General features: G+C 37.4%; 2 protein-coding genes across 4 annotated transcripts; one reads left to right on the top strand and one right to left on the bottom strand.

Moving 5' to 3' along the window:
* Positions 1-1,532: 1,532 nt before the first annotated feature.
* Positions 1,533-10,681, top strand: LOC306844169 (low-density lipoprotein receptor-related protein 11-like; the record flags this gene model as incomplete). Its single annotated transcript, XM_079376120.1, has 9 exons — positions 1,533-2,115; positions 4,854-5,011; positions 6,163-6,304; positions 7,654-7,779; positions 7,883-8,023; positions 8,339-8,509; positions 8,607-8,663; positions 10,302-10,418; positions 10,527-10,681. 9 exons carry the CDS (start codon positions 1,533-1,535, stop codon positions 10,679-10,681), a joined length of 1,650 nt encoding a protein of 549 aa, XP_079232246.1.
* Positions 10,682-15,513: 4,832 nt separating this feature from the next.
* On the bottom strand, positions 15,514-25,519 carry pcmt (protein-L-isoaspartate (D-aspartate) O-methyltransferase). 3 transcript variants are annotated; one of them, XM_079375170.1, is made up of 8 exons: positions 25,255-25,519; positions 23,396-23,500; positions 23,003-23,034; positions 22,808-22,912; positions 20,400-20,520; positions 17,707-17,792; positions 17,371-17,540; positions 15,514-15,610 (listed from the first exon to the last, which is right to left on the bottom strand). In XM_079375170.1, exons 1-8 carry the CDS (start codon positions 25,379-25,381, stop codon positions 15,598-15,600), a joined length of 759 nt encoding a protein of 252 aa, XP_079231296.1. In that variant the 5' UTR covers positions 25,382-25,519; the 3' UTR covers positions 15,514-15,597. The 3 variants fall into 3 exon arrangements, with proteins under 3 accessions (XP_079231296.1, XP_079231297.1, XP_079231298.1); XM_079375171.1 differs by lacking the exon at positions 22,808-22,912 and having other exon boundaries at positions 25,255-25,366; XM_079375172.1 differs by lacking the exon at positions 22,808-22,912 and having other exon boundaries at positions 17,323-17,540; positions 25,255-25,356.
* Positions 25,520-25,936: the final 417 nt, after the last annotated feature.

A 25,936-nucleotide genomic window follows, 5' to 3' on the forward strand; every position in this document is an offset into this window, starting at 1 on the left:
CTCAGCCATTCCAAAACATTGACTTTGTTCTTCTTTAACCATTCTTTGGTAGAATGACTTACAGTCAGTGTGCTTGGGGTTGTTGTCTTGCTGCATGACCCACGTTCTCTTGAGACTCTGTTCTTAAACAGATGTCCTGACGTTTTCCTTTACAATCTGCTACTATAATTCAGAATTTATTGTTCCATCAATGATGGCAGGCTGTCCTGGCCAAGATGCAGTAAAACAGACCCAAGCCATGACACTACCACCACCATGTTTCACAGATGGGATAAGATTCTTAAGCTGGAATGCAGTGTGTTCTTTTCTCCGAACATAATAGCTTCTCATTTAAACCAATACGTTTTATTTGGTTCATCCATCCATTAAACCTTTCTCCAATAGTCCTCAGGCTTGTCAACATGATCATTAGCAAGCAATTTTCTTTTTGGAGAACAGTGGCTTTCTTCTTGCAACTCTGCGATGCACACCATGGTTGCTCAGTGTTCTCCTGATGGTGGGCTCATTAACATTAGTCAATGTGAGAAAGGCCTTCAGTTGATTAGAAGTTACCCTGGGAACTTTTGCAACCTCGCAGACTATTACACTTTCTGCTTTGGAGTGATCTTTGTTGGTCGCCCACTTCTCGGGAAGGTAACAGTGGTCTTGAATTTCCTCCATTTGTACACAATCTGTCTGACTGTGGATTTGTCCAAAGTCTTTAGAGATAGTTTTGTAACCTTTTCTAGCCTGATAAGCAACATCAACTCTTTTTCCAAGGTCCTCGGTAATTCGTGACATGATTCTCTTCCACAAACATGATCAGACTTTGATAGATCCCCGTTCTTTGAATAAAACAGGTCACGTACTGACATTTGATAGTTATTGCACTAACTGAAAACACCTCTGCACAGATGGACTCTAATTTCACCTTTAAATTTACTGCTAATCCAAGAGATTCACATACTTTTGCCACTCACAGATATGCAATATTGGATAATTTTCCTGAATAAATAAATGACAAAGAAAATATTTTTGTCTCATTTGTTTGATTGGGTTCTCTTTGTCTACTTTCAGGACTTGTGCGAAAATATGATTATGTTTTGGGTCATATTTATGCAGAAATATAGAAAATTCTAAAGGGTTCACGAACTTTCAAGCAGCACTGTATTTGACAAGAGTGTCACCAGATCGTCCACCTGAGCCATTGGTGCTTGGACCCTAATAATCTGTTTGCGGCTATTTCACAGTATATTTAATTTTACTCAAGAAGATATAGGAATATGTAAGTCGATGGTGTTTGGGTTGAGCCACAGAGTGCCACCTGCAGGGATGACCCTGCTTCGCAGCATAATGCTGCATTAGCCTCTGCACTCATTTCAGTTCAGTTGGCCGTGAAAACGACAGGTGCAGGTGCTTTGTGCTGTGCTTCAAAAATGCGCAAAACGGCTATTCTTTTTTTATCGTAAACTACTACTTTGAATCTCGAATGTGATGTGAGAAAAAGAGTGCCACTGTTTCCATCTTGGCAAATGAGCGTTTACAGTATCATTATGTCTCCTGCGGCGCATCACATCCAGCGAGCGCTCATCTGTTCTCTTCTTCTCTGTATGACGACGACGGTCATCACGCGCTCCTCTTCAACATCCGATCTCAAATCCAAAATATCTGGCGTGGAAGAACTGCTGGAGGAGTTCCGTAAGCAGCTACAGCAGGACGAGTCGGACTCGAGGGAGGACGAGGAGGATGGAGACCGCTGTATCAGTGGCTTCAAGGCGGTGGAGGAGCGCATCATCCGCGCCAGCGCGTCCATCGAGCAGGGCGCCGCGTTCTTGTCCGCTCCGCAGAGGGTGTTCAGCTGGAGGGACTGCGCGCACGCCTGCTGCTCTCACCCGCACTGCACAGCCGCCATCATCCAGGAGGACCTCAAGCAGCCCGACGACAGTTTGCGTTGTTATCTGTTCAACTGCACGTACAGGGGAAGGAATGTGTGCTCGTTTTCCTTTCAGCCGGGATTCAGTACCTATAGTCGGGTGGACAACAGCAGCTCTAGACCCCATGAGCCCAGCCTTGGTTCGGGTGCCACTGACAGCCCAAGCACTTCAGCCGGGAGACCTTCATATGGGATCGATGAGGGTGGGTTACTCCGATTGTGGTAATCACGGAATGTAGACTTCCCCTTAGGGATGTAGAATAAGGTCATGTAGAATAAGGCATTAATATGTGCTTAATTAGTACTAATAAATGGCTTATATTCTGGTAATATATGCTAATAAGCAACAAGTTAAAATAACTTGCAACAAGATACCCTAAAATAAAGTGTTACTGACATTTTTGTGTGTGTGACATTAAAATTATTTTTTTAGAATAACTACATAGATTAAGCAAAACAAATGTGATTTTATTTTCTGGGAACATTTTTACTGCAAGCAGACATACATTGTGGTACATTGCAAATATTTTGACTGTTCATTATTCTGTCCCTTATTTCCTTAAAAAAAAAAAAACAATTGTCCATTTCTAAAGTTAAGATTTTTACATCAAAACAAAAGCTCTAGAAAAATACGATGAATTACAAGGCGGTAAGAACAGTGCACTCTTGGAGACTTATATACTGAGGTTTTAATTGCCTTATTTTAATATAGTCATTCATGAACAAAAGTGGGCCGGTCTAAGGCATGAAACTCCAGGGCTGAAAATTAGCCCCACTCCGGCCCTGTTTGTATGTCTTCATGTCACCCAGAGATATACAGTAATTATATAATTATACACTACCTTTTTTTGAAAGAAACATACATTTAGGCTATTTGGCAAGGATGCATTAATCCCTTAAAGGGTTAGTTCACCCAAAAATGAAATTTCTGTCATTTATTACTCACCCTTTATGTCATTCCAAACATTTAAGGCCTTTGGGTAACACTTTATAATAATGTTCAGTTGTAAGTCATTTATAAGTGATTAGTTAATGATTAACAAATTGTTTTACAAAACACAACTATGTGTTCATAAATGCTTAATAAGTGATAATATGCTTAATAATCTAAATATTTTTATCTATGTTTTGTAGATTAAGTTATAAAACATTTACAAGTGATTAGATGATGATGAACTAATCATTTACAAAACATGGCTATACGTTCACAAATGATTATTAAGTAATATGCTAACGATTTACAAATCTGTCATAAGTTATCTTAAAAAATAGCATCATGAAATAATCAAACATATCCTTAGTAAATGGTTAATAGTTACTAGTTAAGTTACAAGTTAACATATTATTAATCACTTATAAATCATTGAAATGTCAACATTGTACTATTATCTCAATAAACATTTGTTAATCATGGACAAATGATGATTAAAAATGATCAGTATACAATTTGTGTTTCGTTAAAGTTGTAAGCTGGTCTGTTAAAAAGCACAAAAATGCAATTGTTCTAAAACTATAAATTTTTTAAAGAATAATAAATTATTTTCTGTCAAGTGAATAAACATGTGAATGACACATGTACATAATTGTAATATGATACTTGACACCGCCCACTCCGGGGAGGAAACCGCTAAAATATTTTAAAGTACCATTTCCATGGTAACACAATGTCCAATTTTAAAATGTTTTTTAACATGGTTTTGAGGTTTTAAGCTTTCAAGTGATATATAATTTATGATTACTAAAATATGTGATAGAGAAAAAGACAACAACAAAAAAGAGGCCGGTGACACTTAAGGGGTTAAATTGATCAAAAGTGACAGTAAAATATACATTCTTAGAGAAATTCTATTAAGTGCTGTCTTTTGAACTTTCTATGCATCATATAGGCTAATGCTGCAAAATGATTTTAACATTGATTACAATAGGAAATGTTTCTTGAACTCCAAATGATTTTTGAAAACTGGAGTAATTAAGCTGAAAATGCAGCTTTGTCATCAATGGAATAAATTACAAAATATGTTCAAATAGAAAAGAGTTCTTTGAAATGTGAATAATATTTCACAATATTACTGTTCTTACTGTATAGATGCAGACAGCTTTAGTGAGCACATTCTTACAGACACCAAACTTTTGAACGGTAGTGTACCGTTAAAAGTAGTCAATAGAAGTCTAAAAGAACAAAGTGTTTTTGTTTTTGTTTTTTACAGCTTCATAGCGTGTTAAAAATAGTCATTCATATATGCACTGTGTCTGAAGTCATTCTCAGTTTCTTTGTAACATCATGATTTTGTTTGTACATGCATAGCTGTTGATTTTGAATGATATATTCTGTCATTTTTTGGAAGCAGGGTTGATGACTTTAGATGGCTTTGAAGCTAGCAGATAGGATTTTTGATTTCATGGAGTCCTTAGAAAAAAAACTTTAAAGTGATAGCTCACCCAAAAATCTACAATTTGTCATCATTTACTCACCCTCATGTTGTTCCAAACCTGTATGAATAAAACAGTTGCTGGTAGCAACTTTATTTGACCCTCTAACTCTAGCACTCTCTATTCTAATTCTATTTTATCTATCTGTCTTCTTTGTATCTATCTGACCCTCTAACACTAACACTAAAAAACTTGCTACGTGTACTGTGTTAGGCTAACTGAGACTTATAGATCTTGCACGTTGTCGCTCTTTTGTTGGTTTTGATTGCTTCTATTGTCCTCATTTGTAAGTCGCTTTGGATAAAAGCGTCTGCTAAATGACTAAATGTAATGTAATGAACTACCGTCAAGTTATACTGGAGCTCAAGAAACTCCACATCCTGCTCTGCATCTACTCTTTCTGGGTGCAAGAGTTCACTCTATTGTAAATAAAAGAAAAAGGCTTAAGATTTAAAGTTTGTGTTGTCACAAAAATGTTGAACTTGACATTTTGCGTGTTTGGGTTTCACAGGTTTGGATGAGCCACCTCGTAGCGATGCGGGCCAGGACTTGGTGGTTCAGCTGCCAACAGACTGGGCAGTGCTAGACGGCAGAGACAGCACTGATGATCATGACATCATACATTATGAATGGGCTCTTGTGAAAGGAGATCCCTCTGTTAAAATGAAGGTAAACCTTTCAGTCATCTCTCAAAGTTTAACAATGTGACATTGCTTTGTTTGAGCAACCTGAACAGCTGGACGAAGCAACATTGGCTCAGCCAATAGAAGTTTGACTTTTTGAATTCAGTGAGGATTGCTGTACTGTTGGTTTTTGTAATATTTGGTGTCGCCTGAAAACTGCAAAACCTGACTTCCAGTCTCTTTATTGCTGCAAAGTACTTTCTTTTTGATTGCCTTTTAAGCAATCACAGCCTCATATGGCAAAACCTAAACACTTTCATTAAATAAAACACAGCTGTCTATTGCAAGCATTTGTGCTGACCTGACGGCCATTGCAAGCCATCCAATTAGGCTATTAAATTTATTGATTTTATGTTTGTCAGTTACATTGCAATGCACTTCAGCAGAGACTGCAAAATATAAGCTTGAGTAATATCATGACCAAAATATTCATACCATACATAGCATTCTTTTCCAGTATTGTTCATTGTAATGAATAATACCTGTGATCTGTCTTCTGTGTGATATTGTAGTCAAGTTTAGGCAAGATAGATAAGAAACTCATGTTACTGTCAACATAAAATGATGGCAGAAAAAACATTTGTGACCCTGGACGACAAAGCCAGTCTTAAGTCGCTGGGGTATATTTGTAGCATTGACCAAAAATAAATTTTATGGGTCAAGATTTTTCTTTTATGCCAAAAATCATTAGGATGTTAAGGAAAGATCACGTTCCATGGAGATAGTTTGTAAATTTCCTACTGTAAATATATCAGAACTTAATATTTGATTAATAATATGCATTTTTTTGCACCCTCAGATTCCAGATTTTCAAATAGTTGTATCTCAGACAAATATTATCCTATCATAACAAACCATACATCAATGGAAAGCTTATTTATTCAGGTGTATAAATCTCCGTTTCAAATAATTGACCCTTATGACTGGTTTTGTGGTCCAAGGTCACATTTCAGAAATTCTCTAAAGTAAGTGAGCTATAATCATTTTGCATGCGAGAAATTATTTGTATATTCCAGTAGCTTTGAGTGGACCAGCTGTAATTATTTACAGCAATTACAGAGACTTGGGTTAGAGAGACATATTACTAAGTAGTATGTGAAGTTCACTGGTCTTGATTATATTATGTGATTTCTGCAGGTGACTCACCCAGGCCTGCTGAAACTCAGTGGTCTTAGAGAAGGAATTTATACCTTTGAGCTGACCGTCACTGACACGGCGGGACAGAAGAGATCTGACAATGTGTCTGTCAGTGTGCTCGCCCCTGCACCAAACGCAGAAGGTCAGAAATAATTTGTCTCTAAATCTTCCTTGTCTTTTTTTAAAACAGTTACATATAAACATGGATGATTAGTGTTTTAATTGTGTGTGAGTGTGTGCATGTTTATGTGGTTTATGAGGACACAAATGTGTATAATGACATGGGTATGACAGAGGTATTACAATATGAAGGTGGTTTATGAGGACACTGCCTATGTCCCCGTAATTCAAAAGGCTTAAAAAACATACTAAATGGTGTTTTTTGAAAATCTAAAAATGCACAAAGTCTCCTGTGAGGGCTAAGTTTAGGTGTAGGGTTGGTGTAGGGCAATAGCGCACACAACCATTACGCCTATGGAGAGTCCCCGTAAACCACAAAAACCAACATGTGTGTGTCTGTGTGTCTCTGTGTGTGTGAGTGAGTGTGTGTGTGTGTGTGTGTGTGAGAGAGCTTGCATGTTAGGAATGTGAAAAACTACATATTTTCAAAATCAACTAGCTGGTGGGTTGTCTGAATGACTGCTTGGTGTCAAGTATGGGTGGGTATTTAGGCTGGTTTAGGACCATGCTGACTGGACATCGATTAGATGTGTTTTTTAGAGCTGTTCATTTAGAAACATAATCGAACAGAGCAGAACAGATCCTAAGATTTTTTATTATTAACCTCAAATTAAACAGCGTTCAAAGAGAAATCTGCCACAATGTCTGTATACATGGGTCCATTCTGTTTTTGAGAGAATGATACAAAAAATGAAAGAGTGCGTCTCTTTACGGGACTGTTTAGGATGTGTGTGAATGAGAGCACACAATATGACACACCTCTGGCAGTGCGAATACAGAAAATTACCAACATTTTCTGCAATCTCAGTGTGAAATAGTTTTTATGATCAAATGTGCAGAGGACTGAGATATAGTACAGATAAAGTAGAAAATGATGCAGTAGTTAAAATATTCTTAATAATCTAAGATAACAGTGATATGCTTGTAAATATGGGTCATAAGATGTTTATTTTAGTGATGTTTATTTAGCTGTTATAATGATCTCTCCGAGGAGACAGCTGAAACCAGTTATGTAAAAATTTGAGGAACTTTCTTAGGTGACCACACTAATTGACAGGTCAAGTCAAGTCATCCATCCTGACCCACTTTTTGCATGTATATGTCCATAAATCATTATTATATGTAAAACTGTATTTGTTTATTCACAATTCAGTGTCTTTAACACTGCTATTTACTGCTGTACTTTGCTTTGAGTTTTAAAGATTTTGAAAATTATGTTTTAATTGCTCTGTATAGGGGACTAATAAACTGTAAACTTCAACCTGAATCTATATGGATGTGACACAGCAGTGTATGTGTGTTTTTCTGAAGTGTGTACAGGTCACTGTTCTCGGTATCAGTTCATGTGTGATGATGGCTGCTGTATAGACATTGGTTATGCCTGCGATGGAAAGCAACACTGCCCTGACCGATCAGATGAAGATTTCTGCCAAAATTGTAAGCCTAGACTACCAAGCCACTCTCGTATCATCTTCTCAAAAGCCTTTTCAGAATCTTAATTATTTAAAGATGGATAAAAATAGTTGGGTCTGTTTTATAGTTGATAGTGGTCATAAGTCCAACCCCCCCTCTAAACATGGACCAGATATACAAACTGAAGCAGAAGCCCAGACGCCCACAGAAATACAGCTCAATGACAGCCCTAAACCTGAACATCAACATTATGACTTCAGTTCGCAAGGTAAGACATAAGATACATCCTTCAAAGACACATTTAAAGGAATAGCTCATCAAAAGTAAAATTAATTTCGTCATTATTTACTCAATCTCATGTTGTTCCTTTAAGTATTTTGAAGAATGTTTATGCAGACACTGCTGAAGACACAGTACACTGACTACTCCAAAACATTGCAGATGTTGCTTTATTCATGAGTTCACAAAATTCATCCACTGCTTCCTTTCTCTTCGGGTAGCTTTTATTAACAAAGCCTCTCTATGTCTAGACATTTGATACTGGGAGAGCAAATGTCTCTCTCTCTCTCTCTCTTTGTGCCAGATCCCTGTGCAGCGCCCCGGGTGGTCGGCCCATGTAAAGGTGTTTTCCCACGCTGGTATTATGATTCTAAAACAGGAGATTGCCAGCACTTCCAGTATGGTGGCTGCAAAGGAAACCACAACAACTTCCTCCAGAAGTCTGACTGCATAAATGAGTGCATTGAGAAACCATGTGAGACTTAACTGGTTTAGCTGATTTTTGAATGTATAAATGACATTGCAGTTATTCAGTTGAGAATTCTGTGATGCTAACAATTGCCATCTTTCAGCAGTAACAAAACATCAGGGCACTGCAACTCCGTTACCCAGTGTGCAAGCATACACACGTATGTACAACAATAGTCACAAGGGTGTCCAATCCTGCTCTTGGAGAGCCAAGGTCCTGCAAAGTTTAACTCCAACCAGCTCCAACATACTTGCCTGGAAGTTTCTAGTGAGTCTGAAGGCCTTGATTAGCTGGTTCAGGTGTGTTTAATTAAGGTTGGATATAAACTCTGCAGGACAGTGGTCCTCCAGGAACAGGTCTGGACATCCTTGCTCTATGTGTGTGTTTGTGTGTATAAGTGTGCTCTCTGCATGTATATCGTCACTTTAATGCTGCTTTCACATGCTATCAGAAATTAGCTATTTCCCACATATGAAGTCGTGATTATGAGCTTGTCGCATTCAAGTGCTTTGTTGTCGGAAAGAATAAAATGTAGCATCCCATTGGTTGACAATCATATAAAAAAAACACCGCGCTTGATAGTCAGCTTGCTGATGATTTTGGAATTTCGGTCAAATATATGCATATTTCACTGTTTATAAAACATACAATATGCTTCAAATGATTGTTCATATATAGTCGATAAATACACTACTTTAGTGGCAAGACAAAGTGATGTAGTTAAAAAAAACTAATAAAGAGAAGCACTGACAGCCAGTGTTGGGGGTAACGCATTCCAAGTAATGTGAGTTACGTAATCAGATTACTTTTTTCAAGTAACTAGTAAAGTAACACATTACTTTTTCATTTACAAGAAAATAGCTGTTACTTTTTCAAATAAGTAATGCCAGTTACTTTTTTCCCATTTATTGATTGATAGCTCTCCTGCCCTCATGTTGAGAGAAATTGAGAGTTAGATGTTACTGTAGTTCTAGAATAAATGTGAACATGCATTAATTCATCTCACTTGCAAAACAACAACAACAAACAGATTCAGTATTCCTCAAAATAAATAAAAACCATGAAATGCAACTCAGAATATGATGCAAACCTGTAATAATTAAATGTTAAATAACACAAATGTCCTTTATGTATTTAATCCCATTTTATTAACCAACGTCTTTGCTTTTACATTTGCCAGAAATATAATTTTTTATATTAAAAACAAGCAAGCAAGCCCTGCCCAGATTTAAAAAGTAATGTAATGCATTACTTTCCATAAAACGTAGGGACTAACGCAATATTGTAATGCATTATTTTTAAAAGTAACTTTCCCCAACACAGTTGACAGCAGCAATGGTTGTCCCCTCCACTATGTTTAAAGTTTATGGCCAACCCAACTCAAAATTATAATTACCAATTAATAATTATAAAAACGAATGACTTAAATATTAGTTTCCCAGTGGTAAATATGAATTGAAAGGCTGTTCATGTCTAATTTCTGATCAGGGAAGATGTATTTACAATAATTCTGATAGCACGTGAAGGCAGCATTAGTGCTTGAGCTCTTTATAGTAGAATAGATTCTGATTGGCTGTCATTCAACAGCTTAATAAACTTGTTGTGAAAGTGATTCCAGCAATATTGCTCCTCTGTTACGTTACAGTTGTGGTGTGGACACTGCTGCTCTTGTCCTTGCTGTGAATGGGCCTTTAGACTCTTTGATGTCTTTGTGTTAAATGTGCTCTTGATCAAATTTAATGCCTGCAGCATGCAATATTAAAAATTACTGTTTTTTTGTTTTGTTTTTTGTGTGCAGCTCCCATTGCTTCTGTCCATAAGGAAAAACTGCAAAATCCTCTCACAGAGTCTTGGAATTCACTGCCATCGTCTAAAACACATCGTGTACTGGAAGGTCACCCACCCCCTGAATCAGGTGTGTTTTATCTTCTGAGTAACATACAGCACTAAATAAATGTCATTTGTACTTTTGTGTCTGTTTCTCAAATTCTTCAAGTGTCACTCTGTGTATGTGTATGTGAAGGTGCGATCTTACCCCTGGCTTTGGGTCTGATCATCAGCATTCTGCTCTTACTGATGGTGGGCTGCAGGCTCTGGCTTGTACGTCGCAGACTGAAGAAAGCTTTGCCTCTCACCACAGAAGAGTCGGATTACCTCATCAATGGCATGTATCTGTAGCAGAACAGCCACCTGCCAATCAACCCTCCAATCTGCTGCACCATTTGTGTGACTGTGTGTGTAGAGGACACATAAGTTGGCAAAAGAATCTAATGCACAGCTAGTCAACCCTGCTCCTGGGGCCAGGTGCACCAGCTGTATGTAAGTTACAGCCTAGTTGTGAAATAAAGGGGCACTAAATTGCACCATTAAACTTGATTTATATATAAAATAAATATTTCCTCCAACAAAGAATAATGCATTGAATAAAACGGCTGATTGATTGAATTGTATCAGTAAGCTAATGTTTCACCCAGCAGACTTCAATGCTTAATACATATAATGTTGTCATTTACAAATAGAGAACATTATGTGCATAAATGAGTTTGAAGCTCTTCAACATGAACCCAGATCTAAACACTGCACCTCAGTGTGTATCCCTCCATGTTGGAATTCAATTTTTTTTTTTGTAATAGTATTTATTTCCAAATACAGCTTATGAATGTTATTTACATATAAAAACACCTGTTATGTTTATTTTCATGAGTAAGCACTACATCATATTTCAGTGTCCTTTTTAACATTAGTTACGTGAGGTTAGAATCAAGCCAATTCACAGCATTCCAACACAATTCTGTTCATAAATTTGAAAGCTACTATTGGATTGAGGGTAAACATCATTAAGCGACTACACATTACTTTAGAGAGTTTACAACCTACTAGCTACATTCTGCCTTAAAAACAAATGGTGCAACCAGATTAAGTATAAAGTTACAAACTAGTTAGTAATTAATAAGACCCAAGTGTGGACTTTATGTTCCACTTTAAGTAAGAACTTACAAATGGCTGGCACAACCCTATAGAGCTACCATCCTCCAATGCTAATCAAACATACCTGGACCACCTAACCTGCTCAGAATTACAAGGTTTCAAGGGGTGTTGGTGTAGGGTTGGAACTTAACTCTGCGGGAAGGTATTGTATTTCTCCAAAAGCAGGGTTGACTATTACTGATCTAATGATTGATGGTAAGTGTTCATGCCATTAATATCCTCTTGAGTGCAAAATGACACAACTATCGCTCCTATATAGTATGCCAAATTAAGTGAATATCAAATCATGCTATCTAGAAAATAACATTTCAATTTCATGGACACTATTTCTGAGAAAACTGCATCTGTAAGTTATTTTGGTAGCAATTATGCAGATGTGTGTGACTGCAACAAAGGTTCCTGTGGCATAAAGATGCAGTTGTATGATTTGATAATATGCCTAAATACCGGCATACTGGCTTAATGCATACTTAAGAGTATATACTTGTTTTTTGAAGTGATTGAATTTGGATTCAGCTTTATTTTTTTAATGAAGCATGATATACCACAAGCTTGCCTGATATTTTTTGACCTGGGAATTTGACCCTTTAATGAGAGTATTTTTCTGTTTATTTTCTGAAAAAATGTGCTTAGCCTTAATAGGATAAACATTTAAACCATTTTGTTTCTGTATCCTTAAATGATTATATGCTTGACAGTAAAACTGAGTTCATTATGTTCATTAATAATCCAGGGAATACAGCTTTAGTTAATGTAATTATTGGTACCATCTTAAAAGTTTTAGATTCTAATTTATATATATATATTGGCCCTGACAAAAATTCCTTGATTTAAAAAATATATATGGCCTTATTTCCTAGGATATCTGGTTAGGGCAATGTTTTCAGTGTGGTTTAATGGCTTACTGTGATATAAAATACTAGTCTGTATAATCAGTGTAATTGTGCAAAAATGTTTTCAAACCTTATATATGATTGTAAAATATCAAATTTAATAATCTTGGAGAAATACATTTAAAAAAAAAACATTAAATGTGGACTAGCTATATGAGTATCCAGAGTGTTTTATGAATGTCACATGCATACTTAATTGTGCACACACAAATGTGTATGAAAAGCCAAAATTCTTTAAAAAGTATTATGGTGTAACAAAAATCAGCGTATCATGGTATGAAACAACAGATCAGATCACACCCTTTTTTCATATTTCTGGATCACTAGGTCTAAAGCTGTCCAGGTATCCTCAGAGTGTGATGGTTCTGACAAGCTTTCTTTCAATTGGTCAAAAAGATAAAGCCTCATGTCCACTTGTCTACTTTGGTGTGCTTGCCATCACATGGGAACGATTTGGTCTTTGAACAACTTTTGGCCAGCATGATCTCTGATAAGGTAGTTAAATTCTGTAAAGATCAAAATCATCTTAAATATTGTTTCTAGGTCTTACAGTACAATAGTTATTAGCATAAACATAAGTGAAAGTTTGAGCTATTGCTGGTTTGAGAGGCAGACTTCAAATTTGTAATGCTAAAAGTTCAAACTGTCTTCTTTGTGCCAAATTTCATAACTATTCTGTGTACAGTTCTATGCCATAAATGTAACAAAATGTTACTTTGCATAAATAAATATCAAATAGTTTTTAGGGTTCTTGGATTACAAGACACCAATAAATGGGACTGGATCAAGCTGCTGCGAGTTCAACAAATGCGTCTTATTTTTAAACACATCAAGGCAGCCAATAGTGCATTACAATAATTAAGTTTTAGTGAAAGTTAGATTTTCCCCCAGATTTTACTGAAACAAATTTAGAAATGAAAGCACAACCTATCACCAGAATGACTAAGAAATTTGTGATATTTCTCTTATTGTTCATGGTTTTTGATGATGCACATTTATTGGCATGAGATCTACTTCTCTATAGTTCAAACTGTGAGATTGTGTGACAGAAGAGACCAGTGAATGAACAGATCTGCTTTGCAGTGAGTTTATTTGTCAAAAGCCACGTTTGTGCGTGCAGGTTACACACAAACATGCACAGAGAACTGGCATTGAAAACCGCTTACAATCAAAATGACCACTGGAGGTTTAGCTCAATGCTGTGGATCTGAGTGGGACTTTACTTGCTGCATGTTAGATAATATAGACAAGCGTATTTTGAGCAGTGCAGTGATGTGAAACACATTTCAAAGTGAGCAGTAATATTTCTACACTTGTGACCCAACTCTGCTTATATCATTCCAAACCTGTATGATTTTCTTTCTTCTGTGAAATAATGTTCAAGATTCTGTTTTCAAAATGAAGAAAGTGGATGATCATGATTTTTGCTGCACGCTCCAAGGACACAAAAGTACCACAAAAGTAGTCCATCCATAAAACTCATGCATTCTGTCTAATCCTTTGTCTTCCCTTCCACCATACAGTAGCTCTTAAATCTCACATTTATCATACTTGCCGAGAACACGAGAAAATCAAATCCAAAGGCGACGATTATGAATTAAAAAGTTGACAATATAAAACATCAAATTTCATCATGTGGAAAAGCATCTGTTGTGTTTCACAAAACAAAGAAAATAATACGAGGTTGGAACAAAATAATTTAAGAATTCTGAAGTTGTTTTCAAGTTATACAACTATATTGCCAAAAGTATTGGGACACCTCCTTCTAATGAACAGGTTTGACTACTTTAGTAATTTCCACGAGTACAAATCTTAATGTTTAAGGGAATTGTGTGCTTCTAATTTTATAGCAAGTTTGGACAGGACCCTTTAGTTTTATAACAGGACAGTGCCTCTGTGTATAAGGCAAGTTTCAAAGAGAAATGGTTGATTCAGTCAGTGTGGAAGAACTTGACTAGTATAATTCACACTGTAGTCTGATTGGATATGCCTTGTAAAATGCCTGTTGCAAACCCCCTAAACACACAACTGTGGCCATCAGTCTTTATTAATGTTGCTGCATTGCTTGGCAACTGTAAACAGCCTAAAGTTATAGCTAATGGACTATATTACTTGCCTGGAGAAATGTTTATTATTATTACATTGTTATAATCATTAATATTAATAAAGGTAGTTATGTATTGAACACTGGGGTCTTTTATCATATTGCTGTCGCTGCTGCTCTAAAAGCAATTATTAGACTCAGTTCTGTGAAATACCTGATTGTGATTGGTTAATGGCAGCATTCTGTGCTTTGTACATATTTTTCTAATTATGCTAAAGTGAATAATTGACCATTGTCCCAGATAAAAATAAAAATCATATATCATTCTGCACTCTTTCTTCTCACATAAAATATTTGCAACTTTTCATGTTATTTACATGTTATTTATTTGGTTGGTAAGCATCCAGGAATAACAGTTCTGCTTAGTGTTAGGGGTTCAGTTTGATATAATGACCAGCTGACTGTACATTATCCCATACTGAGCCATTGAAACTGTGCTATACTGATTTTCTGACAGTTAAAGATGTTTGCTTTGCGTCAAACCAAAGAGAATCCCATAACCATGGTAAAATCATAGTAACACATGGCCGATTGTGGCTTATTCTAGAATCCTCTTGATGAAATTATCTCATGTTAAGTGGTTTATTTTGGCTGGGCATCACATGCTTCAGCAGAAAACACAAGCCATTACTATTAACACAGATTTGTAGAGCAAAGACATCCCCTCCACATAATGTAGCAGTGAATTATGTTTTAATCACAGGCTGGATTCAGCACAAAGGCTGGCCCCTGTGTTCTGTTTACATTACGCTGAGATGCATGAACAACCCAATTGAATGTAATACTGAAGTCATCACAAGAAATATGCACCTGCGTCAAATAACCCCCCCCAAAAAAATACTGCATTCACACAATTGTCAAACTGCAGGCATGAAAATCTCAGCACAAAGCCCTATTCCACTTTTTTGCTTTTAAATAAAAGAATCTGATCAATACATCCATCTTTCCTGACCGCCAGACTGTCACAGGTATGGAAATAGAGCATTTATACAAGCTCTCCTCAGTGAAGTCCATTTGTATGTATATGTATGTATGTATGTGTATGTGTGTGTGTGTGTGTGTGTGTGCGCGTGCACATGTGGTGCGATGAGTATTGCCAGATCATTCTTTCAAAGTTCATCCCTACAAAAAAAAAAGAAATGAGAAAAAAAGTTACTGTGAACATCAAAGATACACAAGAAGATCATACAACACATTACGACTGACGTGCATACAATATAAACAAAACACATGCAACAATTAGTTTCAGCAATCTTAAAGGTACTGGAGGGTTAGTTCACCCCAAAAAAAATGAAAATTAGTCCATGTTTTACTCGCTCTCAAGGCATCCTAGGTGTATGAATCCAATATTAAAAATGCTCCTGGCTCTTCCAATCTTTATAATGGCAGTGCACTGTAAAAAAATAAATAAAAGTTGCGTAAACTCAAAAATCTGCTGAAGCTGGTTGCCTTAAATGTTTAAGTTCTCTCAACTTTTGATTTTTTACAACACTGCAAAAAAATAAATAAAAAGTTTAGCAAACTTAAAAAGTTTAAGGCAACCAGCTTTAGCAGATTTTTGAGTTTTCTCAACTTGTTTTAAGTTTATACAACAAAAAGTTGAACTCAAAAATCTCCTACCAAAATAAGTTGAGAAAACTCAAAAATCTGCTGAAGCTGATTGCCTTAAATTTTTAAGGTTTTTTTTTTTTTTTTACAGTGTGGGCGGGTGTTTTTTCAACAGTCCAAAAGTAGTCAAATAAAGTGCATACATCCATAATAAAACGTGCTTCACACTGCTCCGGGGGGTGAATAAAGGCCTCCTGTTGCGAATCGATGAGAAACACCCACCCACTGCCATTATAAAGATTGGAAGAGCCAGGACCATTTTTAGTATAACTCCAATTGGATTCATCTGAAAGAAGAAAGTCATATACACCTAGGATGCCTTGAGGGTGAGTAAAACATGAGCTAATTTTAATTTTTGGGTGAACTAACCCTTTAATGTGCAATAAAGGCTGTGTTCAAACTGCATGCTATTTGTTTTTCAAATTGCACTGGTCTGCATTGCCACTGATGAAACCGGGTTCAGACAGTGGACTCCATATCTGGTGTGTCTATATTGGTTGCTGTAGCCACGATGTAGGCGTCAACACAATGCCAAGATACTTTCTTCTACAAAAACAGACAGTAGAAACTGTCGGTTTAGGTGCATTCAATGCAACAAAGAACACATTATTTTACACATTCACATCTACACACTAATGCTCAGCGCTCACTGTATATGGCATTACATACGTCACAATGGCAGCTGTCTATAACAGGGTGGAAATCTGAGGGTACATTAGCTGTGCGATTGTGCTGGGGGTAATTACTGGTCTCGCAAATTAGAGGAACACAAATTGTAATGAATTTAATTAGACTGTATTTTCAGGAACTGTGACTTTCTAAGCTTCTCTTGTTGAGTTTTAAGTGATGTCATAAATGATTTTTTTTTTTGGCTGGAATTGACTCTGATCTGCCTTAATAATCAGATTTGGGCTGCCAGTGTGAACAAAGCCATAATGCCAAATCTGAATAGGTTTTGATGTCTTCGTGCTCTCATGTCTCTTTATCAGAAAGCATTTTAGAGGGGAAAAAACAAAAACAAACTCAAGCCCATTCCAGCAGTTAATGGCAAACCAGATATTTAAAACATTATATATATATGTTTGTTTTTTTGTTTGTGTGGTCAAATCAGGCTGGTGGGTTAAAGTTTAAAAAAATTGTGCAGTTGTTCATCATGGTATGGAGCAGCAAAAAAGATGACAAGCGGCAAATGCAGCCTCTGTCTGCTCCGGACCACACCGTTTCACCTGTGCCCTAGAAGAGAGAGGGTACAGAGGACAGGAAGTCACTTCCACCTTGACCACTGCTTGTCTTTGTCTGTTAAAGGCACGTAAATCACGCCCATCAGTGGCTTCATTTTGGTACTGCCATCCTCCAATTTGTCATACTGCTCCAGCATCTGGTTCCCTCCTGCTGGCCCGACCGGCAGAATCAGACGCCCACCTGGCTTTAGCTGGTCCAGCAACTACATCACAAACAAACACACACACAGACATGTGAAGATCTAGGTACATGATGAATAAATGATGACAAAATTCTACTTTGTGAATGAATTATTCCTTTAAAGATATGGCTTAAGGTACAAATATGGCTAGGCATCCAAGTGTATTTGTGATTCAAAGAAAACATACTGCTTGTGGCACTGTGGGAGCTGCGGCTCCGACATGTATGGCGTCATAAGGTGCTTCTTCTGTATTGCCCATTCTTCCATCTCCAACTGCACGCATACAGACAACATCACAGAATAACACTGTAAGCTGTTCTGTTCTATTCCTATGGCCTGTCTCTGAATGTAAATTTGTCTGATAAATGTCACAACTTTAAAAAAAAAGAAAAAAAAGAAATCTGAGGAAAAAAGTCTGAGGAACGGATTTAAATGTGATAAAATATGTGAAAAATATAATTTACAGTGCCGTGAAAAGGTTTTTGCCCCCTTCCTATTTTTTTTTATCTTTTGCATATTTATCACACTTAAAAGATTCAGATCATCAAACAAATGTTAATATTACACAAAGATAATGCAAATAAATACAAAATGCAGTTTTTAAATGATGATTTAATTTATTAAGGGGAAAAATGCTGTCCAAACCTGTCTGGCCCTACGTGAAAAATTTATTAATTTATTTAAATCATAAAAGAACTGTGCTCAAACACATTATTTTAGAAAGCGGAGTTAAATTTCACTAGCCAAACCCAAGTCTGATTACTGCCAGACCTGTTGAATCAAGAAATCACTTAATAACTGTCTGACAAAGTGAAGCATGCTTAAAGAGCAACACATCATGCCGCGATCTAAAGAAATTAAATAACAGATGAGAAACAAAATAGTTGACATGTATCAGTCTGAAAAGGGTTACAAAGCTATTTCTCATGCGAACCACGGTCAGAGCCATTATCCACAAATGAAGAAAACTTGTAACAGTGGTGAACCTTCACAGGATTCTCCAGCTCCCCGGGGCTGGCCTACCAAAACTACTCCAAGAGCACAATGACGACTCATCCAGGAGGTCATAAAAGAACCCAGAACAACATCTAAAGAACTGCAGGCCTCACTTGCCTCAATTAAGGTCAGTGTTCATGATTCAACAATAAGAAAGAGGCTGGGCAAAACCGGCATCCAGTGTCAGGTGTCAATTGTCTTGTGGTTGTTCTTGTGTTTGTCTTGTGTTAGCACATGGCTTTGTTTTCGTCAGCCATGTGCTTCTCTAGCCCCTCTTGCTCCTCGTTTCATCTTTACCACACCCTCTTGTCAGCCCTTGTTGAGTCCTTGTTAGTGTAATTGCTTTCACCTGTTCCTCGTGTGCATTCCTCCCTAACCCTATTGTCCCCTTACCCTATTGTCTTTGCCGGTTCGTTGTCTTTCTCACCCCTTCTGTCACTCTCTTTGTCTCTGCCTGTGGATGTGGCTGAGTGTGTTTCTGTCTCCCTGTCTGGTTGGTCTTGTTTCCTTGTCTTGTCTACTCCTTTGTAGTTCCATGTTCTTGTCTTGCTCCTTGTTTTGCACTTTTGTCTGCTTATGCTTTTGTCTTTGCTTTTATTTTAATAATTATTCAGTTATTCTAGATGTGATCTTTTGTTTAGCATTTTTGTTTGATATTCTTTAAGTTAGTTGTGTTTGGTTATATTGGTAATTATGTATTTTGTTACTTCAGTCTTTATCAGTTATTTTGTTTTATTTATCCCCTTGCCTGCTTTGGAGTAACTGTGTTCCTGTGGAGCCTTGTCCTGTCTTGTCTGTGTTAGGCACTGGGTCTGCTTCAGAGCTGGCTGTCAACAAGTATCTGAACTCAGCTCTATGGTGCCTTGTTTGGTGTCCTCTATCTGCCTGGTCTTGCCGTCTTTTGCTGCTATTGTAATCTGCCAGTTGCTGTCTGAGACTATTCCAGCGGTCTTTCCAGGCTGGCTCTTTGTTTACTGTGTTCTTGATGTTGGATCACATGTGCACCTCACTACCCTCTTGTATCAGTCTGTTTTGTCAATAAACCTTTGTCACTCACTCTGCAACTGGGTCCTCCTTTCAGATCCCTGACATCAATGGGAGAGTTCCAAGGAAAAAGTCACTGCTGACCAAAAAGAACACAAAGGATCGTCTAATATTTGCCAAAATATATCTTGATCATCCCCAAGACTTTTGGGCAAATATTCTGAAGGAGAATGTACGGCCGTCAGTTTGTGACCTCAAGTGCACTTAGGTTATGCAGCAGGACAATGATCCCGAACACACCAGCAAGTCCACCTCTGAATGGCTCAAGAAAAACAAAATTAAGGTTTTGGAGTGGCCAAGTCAAAGTCCAGACTTAGATCCGATTGAGATGCTGTGGTATGACCTTAAACAGTCCTTTCATACTTGAAAACCCTCCAATGTGGCTAAATGAAAACAATTCTGCAAAGAAGAGTGGGCCAAAACTCCTCCACAGCGCTGTGAAAGACTCACTGCCAGTTATTGCAAATGCTTGATTGCAGTTGTTGCTGCAAAGGGTGGCACAAACAGTTATTAGATTTAGGGGGCAATTACTTTTTCACGTAGGACCAGGCAGGTTTGGACAGCTTTTATCATTTAAAAGCTGCATTTTGTATTTAGTCTGGTTATCTTTGTGTAATATTAAAATTAGTTTGATGATCTGAATCATTCAAGTGTGACATATGCAAAAAAACAAAACAGGAAGGGGGCAAAAACTTTCACCATTGTAAACAGTATTGACCGTTGGCCAGTCACAATCAGCCAAAATTTGGCTGCATACCTAAAAAATGAATACATTATAAAACACAAAATATAAAACAGGCAAAAACAATTGAGACACCAAAGATGGGCAAGTAGACCAACCAATGAGTTTGATTCTCCCTGAAGAGATCAAACTAGGGTCATCTTTCTTTACATTAGTTATAGAATCCTCCACAAGCTCCTTAATATGATCAATGCCAATCACCTTCCCCTTCGGCCCAACCTGTAAAACACCACAACACATCCACAGTAATGCACACACTCATCAAACTATTGTCACACTATGGAGGTCCAAACTGGCAGAAGTAAATTAATGATTTTTCATTCAGTGTAGCTCTGAATTAAAGACAGCGTTCACCCAAAAATGAAAATTCTGTCATTAATTACTCACCCTCATGTCATTCCAAACCCGTAAGGCCTTCGGAACACAAATTAAGATTTTTGTGGATGAATTCCGAGAGCTCTCTGACCCTCCATAGACAGCAAGGATCCTAACACGATCAAGGTCCAGAAACGTTGTAAGGACATCGTTAAAAAAATCCATGTAACATCAGTGTGTAAAAAGTGCAAAATAATCCATGTGACAACAAGCTACGAGAACACTTGTGCACAAAGAAAACAAAAATAACGACTTTATTCAACAATTCGTCTCCTCTGCATCACCCTATGTGCAACGTATGTACGCGGTTACGTTGTTTACGCTTTGATCTAAATGTAAACAACGTATCCGCGTACATACGTTGCATACATTGTTTACGTATGTGATACTCTCCAAAATGGTGCCAGGGAGATGAATTGTTGAAAAAAGTCGTTATTTTTGTTTTCTTTGTGCACAAAACGTATTCTCATACATTCGTAAAATTACGGTTGAACCACTGATGTCACATGGACTATTTTAACGATGTCCTTACTATGTTTCTGGACCTTGATCGTATTAGGATTTTTGCTGTCTATGGGAGGGTCAGAGAGCTCTCGGAATTCATCAAAAATCTTAATTTGGGTTATAAAGATGAACGAAGGTCTTACTGGTTTGGAACGACACAAGGGTGAGTAATTATTGACAGAATTTTCATTGTTGGGTCAACTAAGACTTTAACTTAATTCAACATTCATATGCAATAACAAAATTGATTTCTAATTGATTTTTTTTCCCACTGTAGGAACTACATTTTAGAAACTTCAAAGGAACTACTCTTTTTGTTTTTTTTGCATATAAAAACTTGGAGGTGCTGTAGCCTGTGATTGGTTGGATGCACATGCTGAACAAACCAAAGAAGAGTCATTGGCTTCCATAATGTAAACAGACTTGTTCTAACTGTTACTCAAAGGATTGGGCTAATTTTATACCACTAAATATGGAGAGGCATTCCGACAAGTGGACAGACAGCGAGGTGCAAGCCTTATTAAGCTTTTTCCTCAATGGAGTAAATCCACAGAGATTAGGTCATCAGTGCAATGACTGTGGTTTCAGCAAATGTGCCTGTCTTTTTAACTGAATAAGTTAAGATGAACCTTAATCTTTTTAGGTGTATAGTACTAGCATCACAGCTGCTAAAAAGATGAATGATTTGAGTTTTACCCTTTGTGTATGTTTATTTATGGTGTGCAAAAGGTGCAACGATCATCTGAAAAATGTAGTTCCTTGTTGCTTGTACAACTATTATAATAAAGCCAAGAAAGTACCCATCAATTTTCTTGCTGTTTTCACTACTGCATCGTGTGCAAAAACAATGTCAGAACTGCAGTACGTCACCACACGGTTACCAGTGTTGATGAGAATGCAAGAGGAAAAAGTCTCTTCAGGTGTGTAGTTCCTCTTTAGAGGTCTTTCAGGTAGTCTCTCTTGTGCAGTACCAGAACTACATGCCAGAATATGTATGTATTTGTATGAAATTATTTCTAGAATTAATCAAATGTACCAAAATAAAAAGGAAAATAATAATCCAACTTACTAGGCTTAATAAATCAAAGAAAAAAGAACCCAAAACATAAAATTACAGGAATAAAGAATTGTGTTTTTTTACACAATAATTATTTTTCAAAATAATAAAAATATAAATGAGTGAATTCAGAGGGCAGTTGCATAAACATAGCAACTAAGTTAAGACCTTAAGAACTAGTTTGATTAACTATCAGTTAAACAAGTGTCAACCGATCAGTCTTACTTTTTGGATTCAAATTAGACCAATCTATCTTTTCATGTAACTGGCTTTAAAAAGTTATGACCAGTCTTAAAAAAAAAACAAAGATAGATGACTAAGTATTAAGTCTCAGCAGTCTATGCAACCTGCCATAGGGCTAAACTCTGTGAAAACTGAAAAAATGTAGGTCTGCCCATATGTTCATTTATATTTGTTCCTCCGTATCAGACACACTGTTTAACTGTTCTAACGTACAAAAGTAATTCATATGTCATAATTGTTTGCATGCCATTACTCTACATTTAATATGACAGAACTGTGAAAATCCTGAGCAATCCCATGTTTGCGACTGGCAGTGGAGAGACTCACCATTCTGGCAAAGCAGACGGACAGGATTCCAGAGCCTGATCCCACATCCAGAGCCTTCGCTCCTTCATACAGGTGATCATGGAGGAGCTCTAGAGCATACGCGTGCTACAGCATACAGATTAGTGTTCATCAGTGCCTACCTCAAACAGGCCAGTAACTGCTATCCCAAATGCTGCTAAAGCAGTTTTAACTTACCATATGTGGTGCACTGATTGTTGCTTGGTAACCTGCACAAAATTACAAAAAAAGACTTTCATCCCAAAGAAAACACATCAACAGAATCACCAGAATTCAGCATTGTCTCTAACATTGTGTCTACATTGGAATCAGAAGACATCACTTTGCTTTGCAATCAGCTTAAAGATATCTACACTGGATAGGAGAGGATGTACCTTCAGATGTCAATTCGAGACTATTCCAATTAATTAATCAAATCCTTTTGTTTCAGACAGACAGGGAAACTAAAGTGGCTGGTATAGCCGTGCAGAGCAGCAAAAACACAAACCAGGAATTCTGTCTCACTAAGCTTTGGCCACATTACACACCTGCATTGTGCCAACAAATTAATAACTTTGGATTGGAGCTTACCTATAGATTGTGGCGAGTCCATGTATGGGTTACATCTGGAAAAGTGGGCACGGTCTGTGGTCAACATAACTTCATACACGCGGTCTGATTTAATAATCCCATTTTCTGGACAAAAAACACAAACGCATTCAAACTGATGGCTTAACACCATTGTAATAGACACAATATATATGATGTACAATCGCTTCTAATATCAGTTCCAAGAGAACCTTTACTGGGAACCTTATTTGCAGCTTCACAACCCTGGTTCAAAAGATCAGCGTAAATATTCTTCAAAATATCTACTTTTGTACTCTAAAGATGAAGGTTCACACTGGAGTAGCAAAACCTTGGGGCACGTCAGCAATTCTGGTATTCAAAACTTACACACTATTAATAGCAGTGTGTGCATATTTAAACATAGTAAATACTACACATTTACACTTTCAGACAGATGATCACTCACAGACTGAAGCTCGAAGCCTTGATGTAGCCTATATCTCTCTTAAACCTTTTCAAACTGTTAACCAACTTTCGTATAGATAATGTAGTTGTGTCTAGCTAATTATTTGGAAAAGTCCAATGGGAGTGAATCCTTATAGACACAGCATGTCTGTCAAACGCCATGCTAAACCGTGGATTTCCAGAAGGCATGCAATTAATGTAAATCAATAGTGGCAATGAGGCATTTCCAACATCTCTCCCATTCATGGATGTTGGTTAGTAATAGAGAATGCTGACCATCGGTCATAATCTGGACCAACTAGTCAGTCTCTATAAGTGCTAGATTCTCTTGGAGAATCTGTAAGTAGACAACTACTTGTCTAAGTGTTTGAGCGCCTAACGTGACTAAGCACAAACTGCATGGCACAGCCAAGAGTCAAACACGTTCCAGCACACAATGGTGAGAGAAACGATTGGTTACAAGTTTAAGTTAGCAGTTTGTTCAATTCACTAACCCTAAGTAGCAGGAACAGTAACAGTGATACTTGTCTAAGCAAGCACCACTAAATATAGCACACTGACCATTTGACCTCAGAATAAAGCCAGGAGTTCAGGAAGATGGGTTACATGCCAAACGAGTATTATTAGTCTCTGTGTCCAATGGTCAACTGTTACATTTAAATAAATAAATAAACAAATAAATAAATTTATTTTATTTATAGATTAGATACATTCTCCAGGTAGGCCAAACGCATATAATTTTAATAATAAAATAATTAAAAGAAAGAAAATCCATATTATATAGACGACATCGATTTCATTGTGTGGCTAATGTACGCAGCATTAATAAGATCAAGGCTCAAAATCATAAACTGCGGATGCATCAAGTCCAGGGTGACGTCATCACAGAAAGACATTCGCTGCATGTGTTGTGCCACGCCCACTTTAACAAATAAAACCAATATGTAGGAAAAATTGATCTAATTCTTTATTGTATACAAATATTTATACCTGCGGGAACGACTAACACAGGTGCTGCTGTGTCATGGACGTGAGCCATGTTTGTTCAGTCAAAGCGATACAACATATGACCCGAAACGCATAATATTATAGCGATCATTTAAACAGAGCAGGTGCTGAGAGAGACGATCTCATATAAGACTGCTAGCAGCTAGCTAACAAACACGAAGAGCACTGTAACAGCAGCCACCATGTGCTTGTCTGAAACAACAACAGACGCAGGAGCAACGCTGAGATGGACTCAGGCCATCCTAAAACACGCATCAGCGCACTTTCCCCTCGGCTGTAACGCGATGCTAGTTCACAGACGCGCAATTTCCTTCACTGCAAAGACGTAAACAAACCTCGGTTGCTAAGCGCTACAGTAAGTATGACTGTCATTGCTCTTTTAGAAACACAAAACGTGCTAAACTCACTGCGGAGGTTGTTGACGAGCTCCGCGTGGCTCGCTCCTCCGGATTTCCAGGCCATTATTAAGCGCGCTCTGCGGCTGTCAACGCCGCGCATGCGCACACCGCTCCTCCTCCGACAGTCACCAGACATGCGCCTTCATTCGGTGCGGGCTTCTCTCATAGGCTGTGTTCGAAATGCCATACTACTCTTACTATTTCTGCAGCATCCAGTATGTATGCTGCTCATAGTATGCACATTTACTGTATGCATGAAATACCCGGATGACCTACTATATTTGCCAGAATCTTCTAAATATAACTCAAGTATACTGAAATCATCACAGAAGCTGTGTTCTGAATGGCATAATAATATTAATATTGCAGTAATATCATATATAAATAAATTATATATATAACTAAAATTAATATTTCAATTAAGCAAACAGAATTAAATTCCGATGCAAACAGCTCTTATGTTGTCAGAGGCTATTTACATTGACTCCGCCCACCAATGCCTGCCTGTGATAAACAGCTCTGCAGAAGACACGTGTATTTCTGTAGAATCAGTGGCGGAGATACGGGCTGCTGCTGATGCGAGTTCGATTTCGGCTTTTGTCAAACTCATGCAACTCCTTTTCCCATCACATACCAGACCAGAAAGGCATTTATTTTCAATAAAAAATTAAGTAAATATTTGAAAAGTGGA

The sequence above is a fragment of the Barbus barbus genome, assembly GCF_936440315.1.
Source record: "Barbus barbus genome assembly, chromosome: 24".
In the NCBI taxonomy this organism is placed as follows: domain Eukaryota; kingdom Metazoa; phylum Chordata; class Actinopteri; order Cypriniformes; family Cyprinidae; genus Barbus; species Barbus barbus.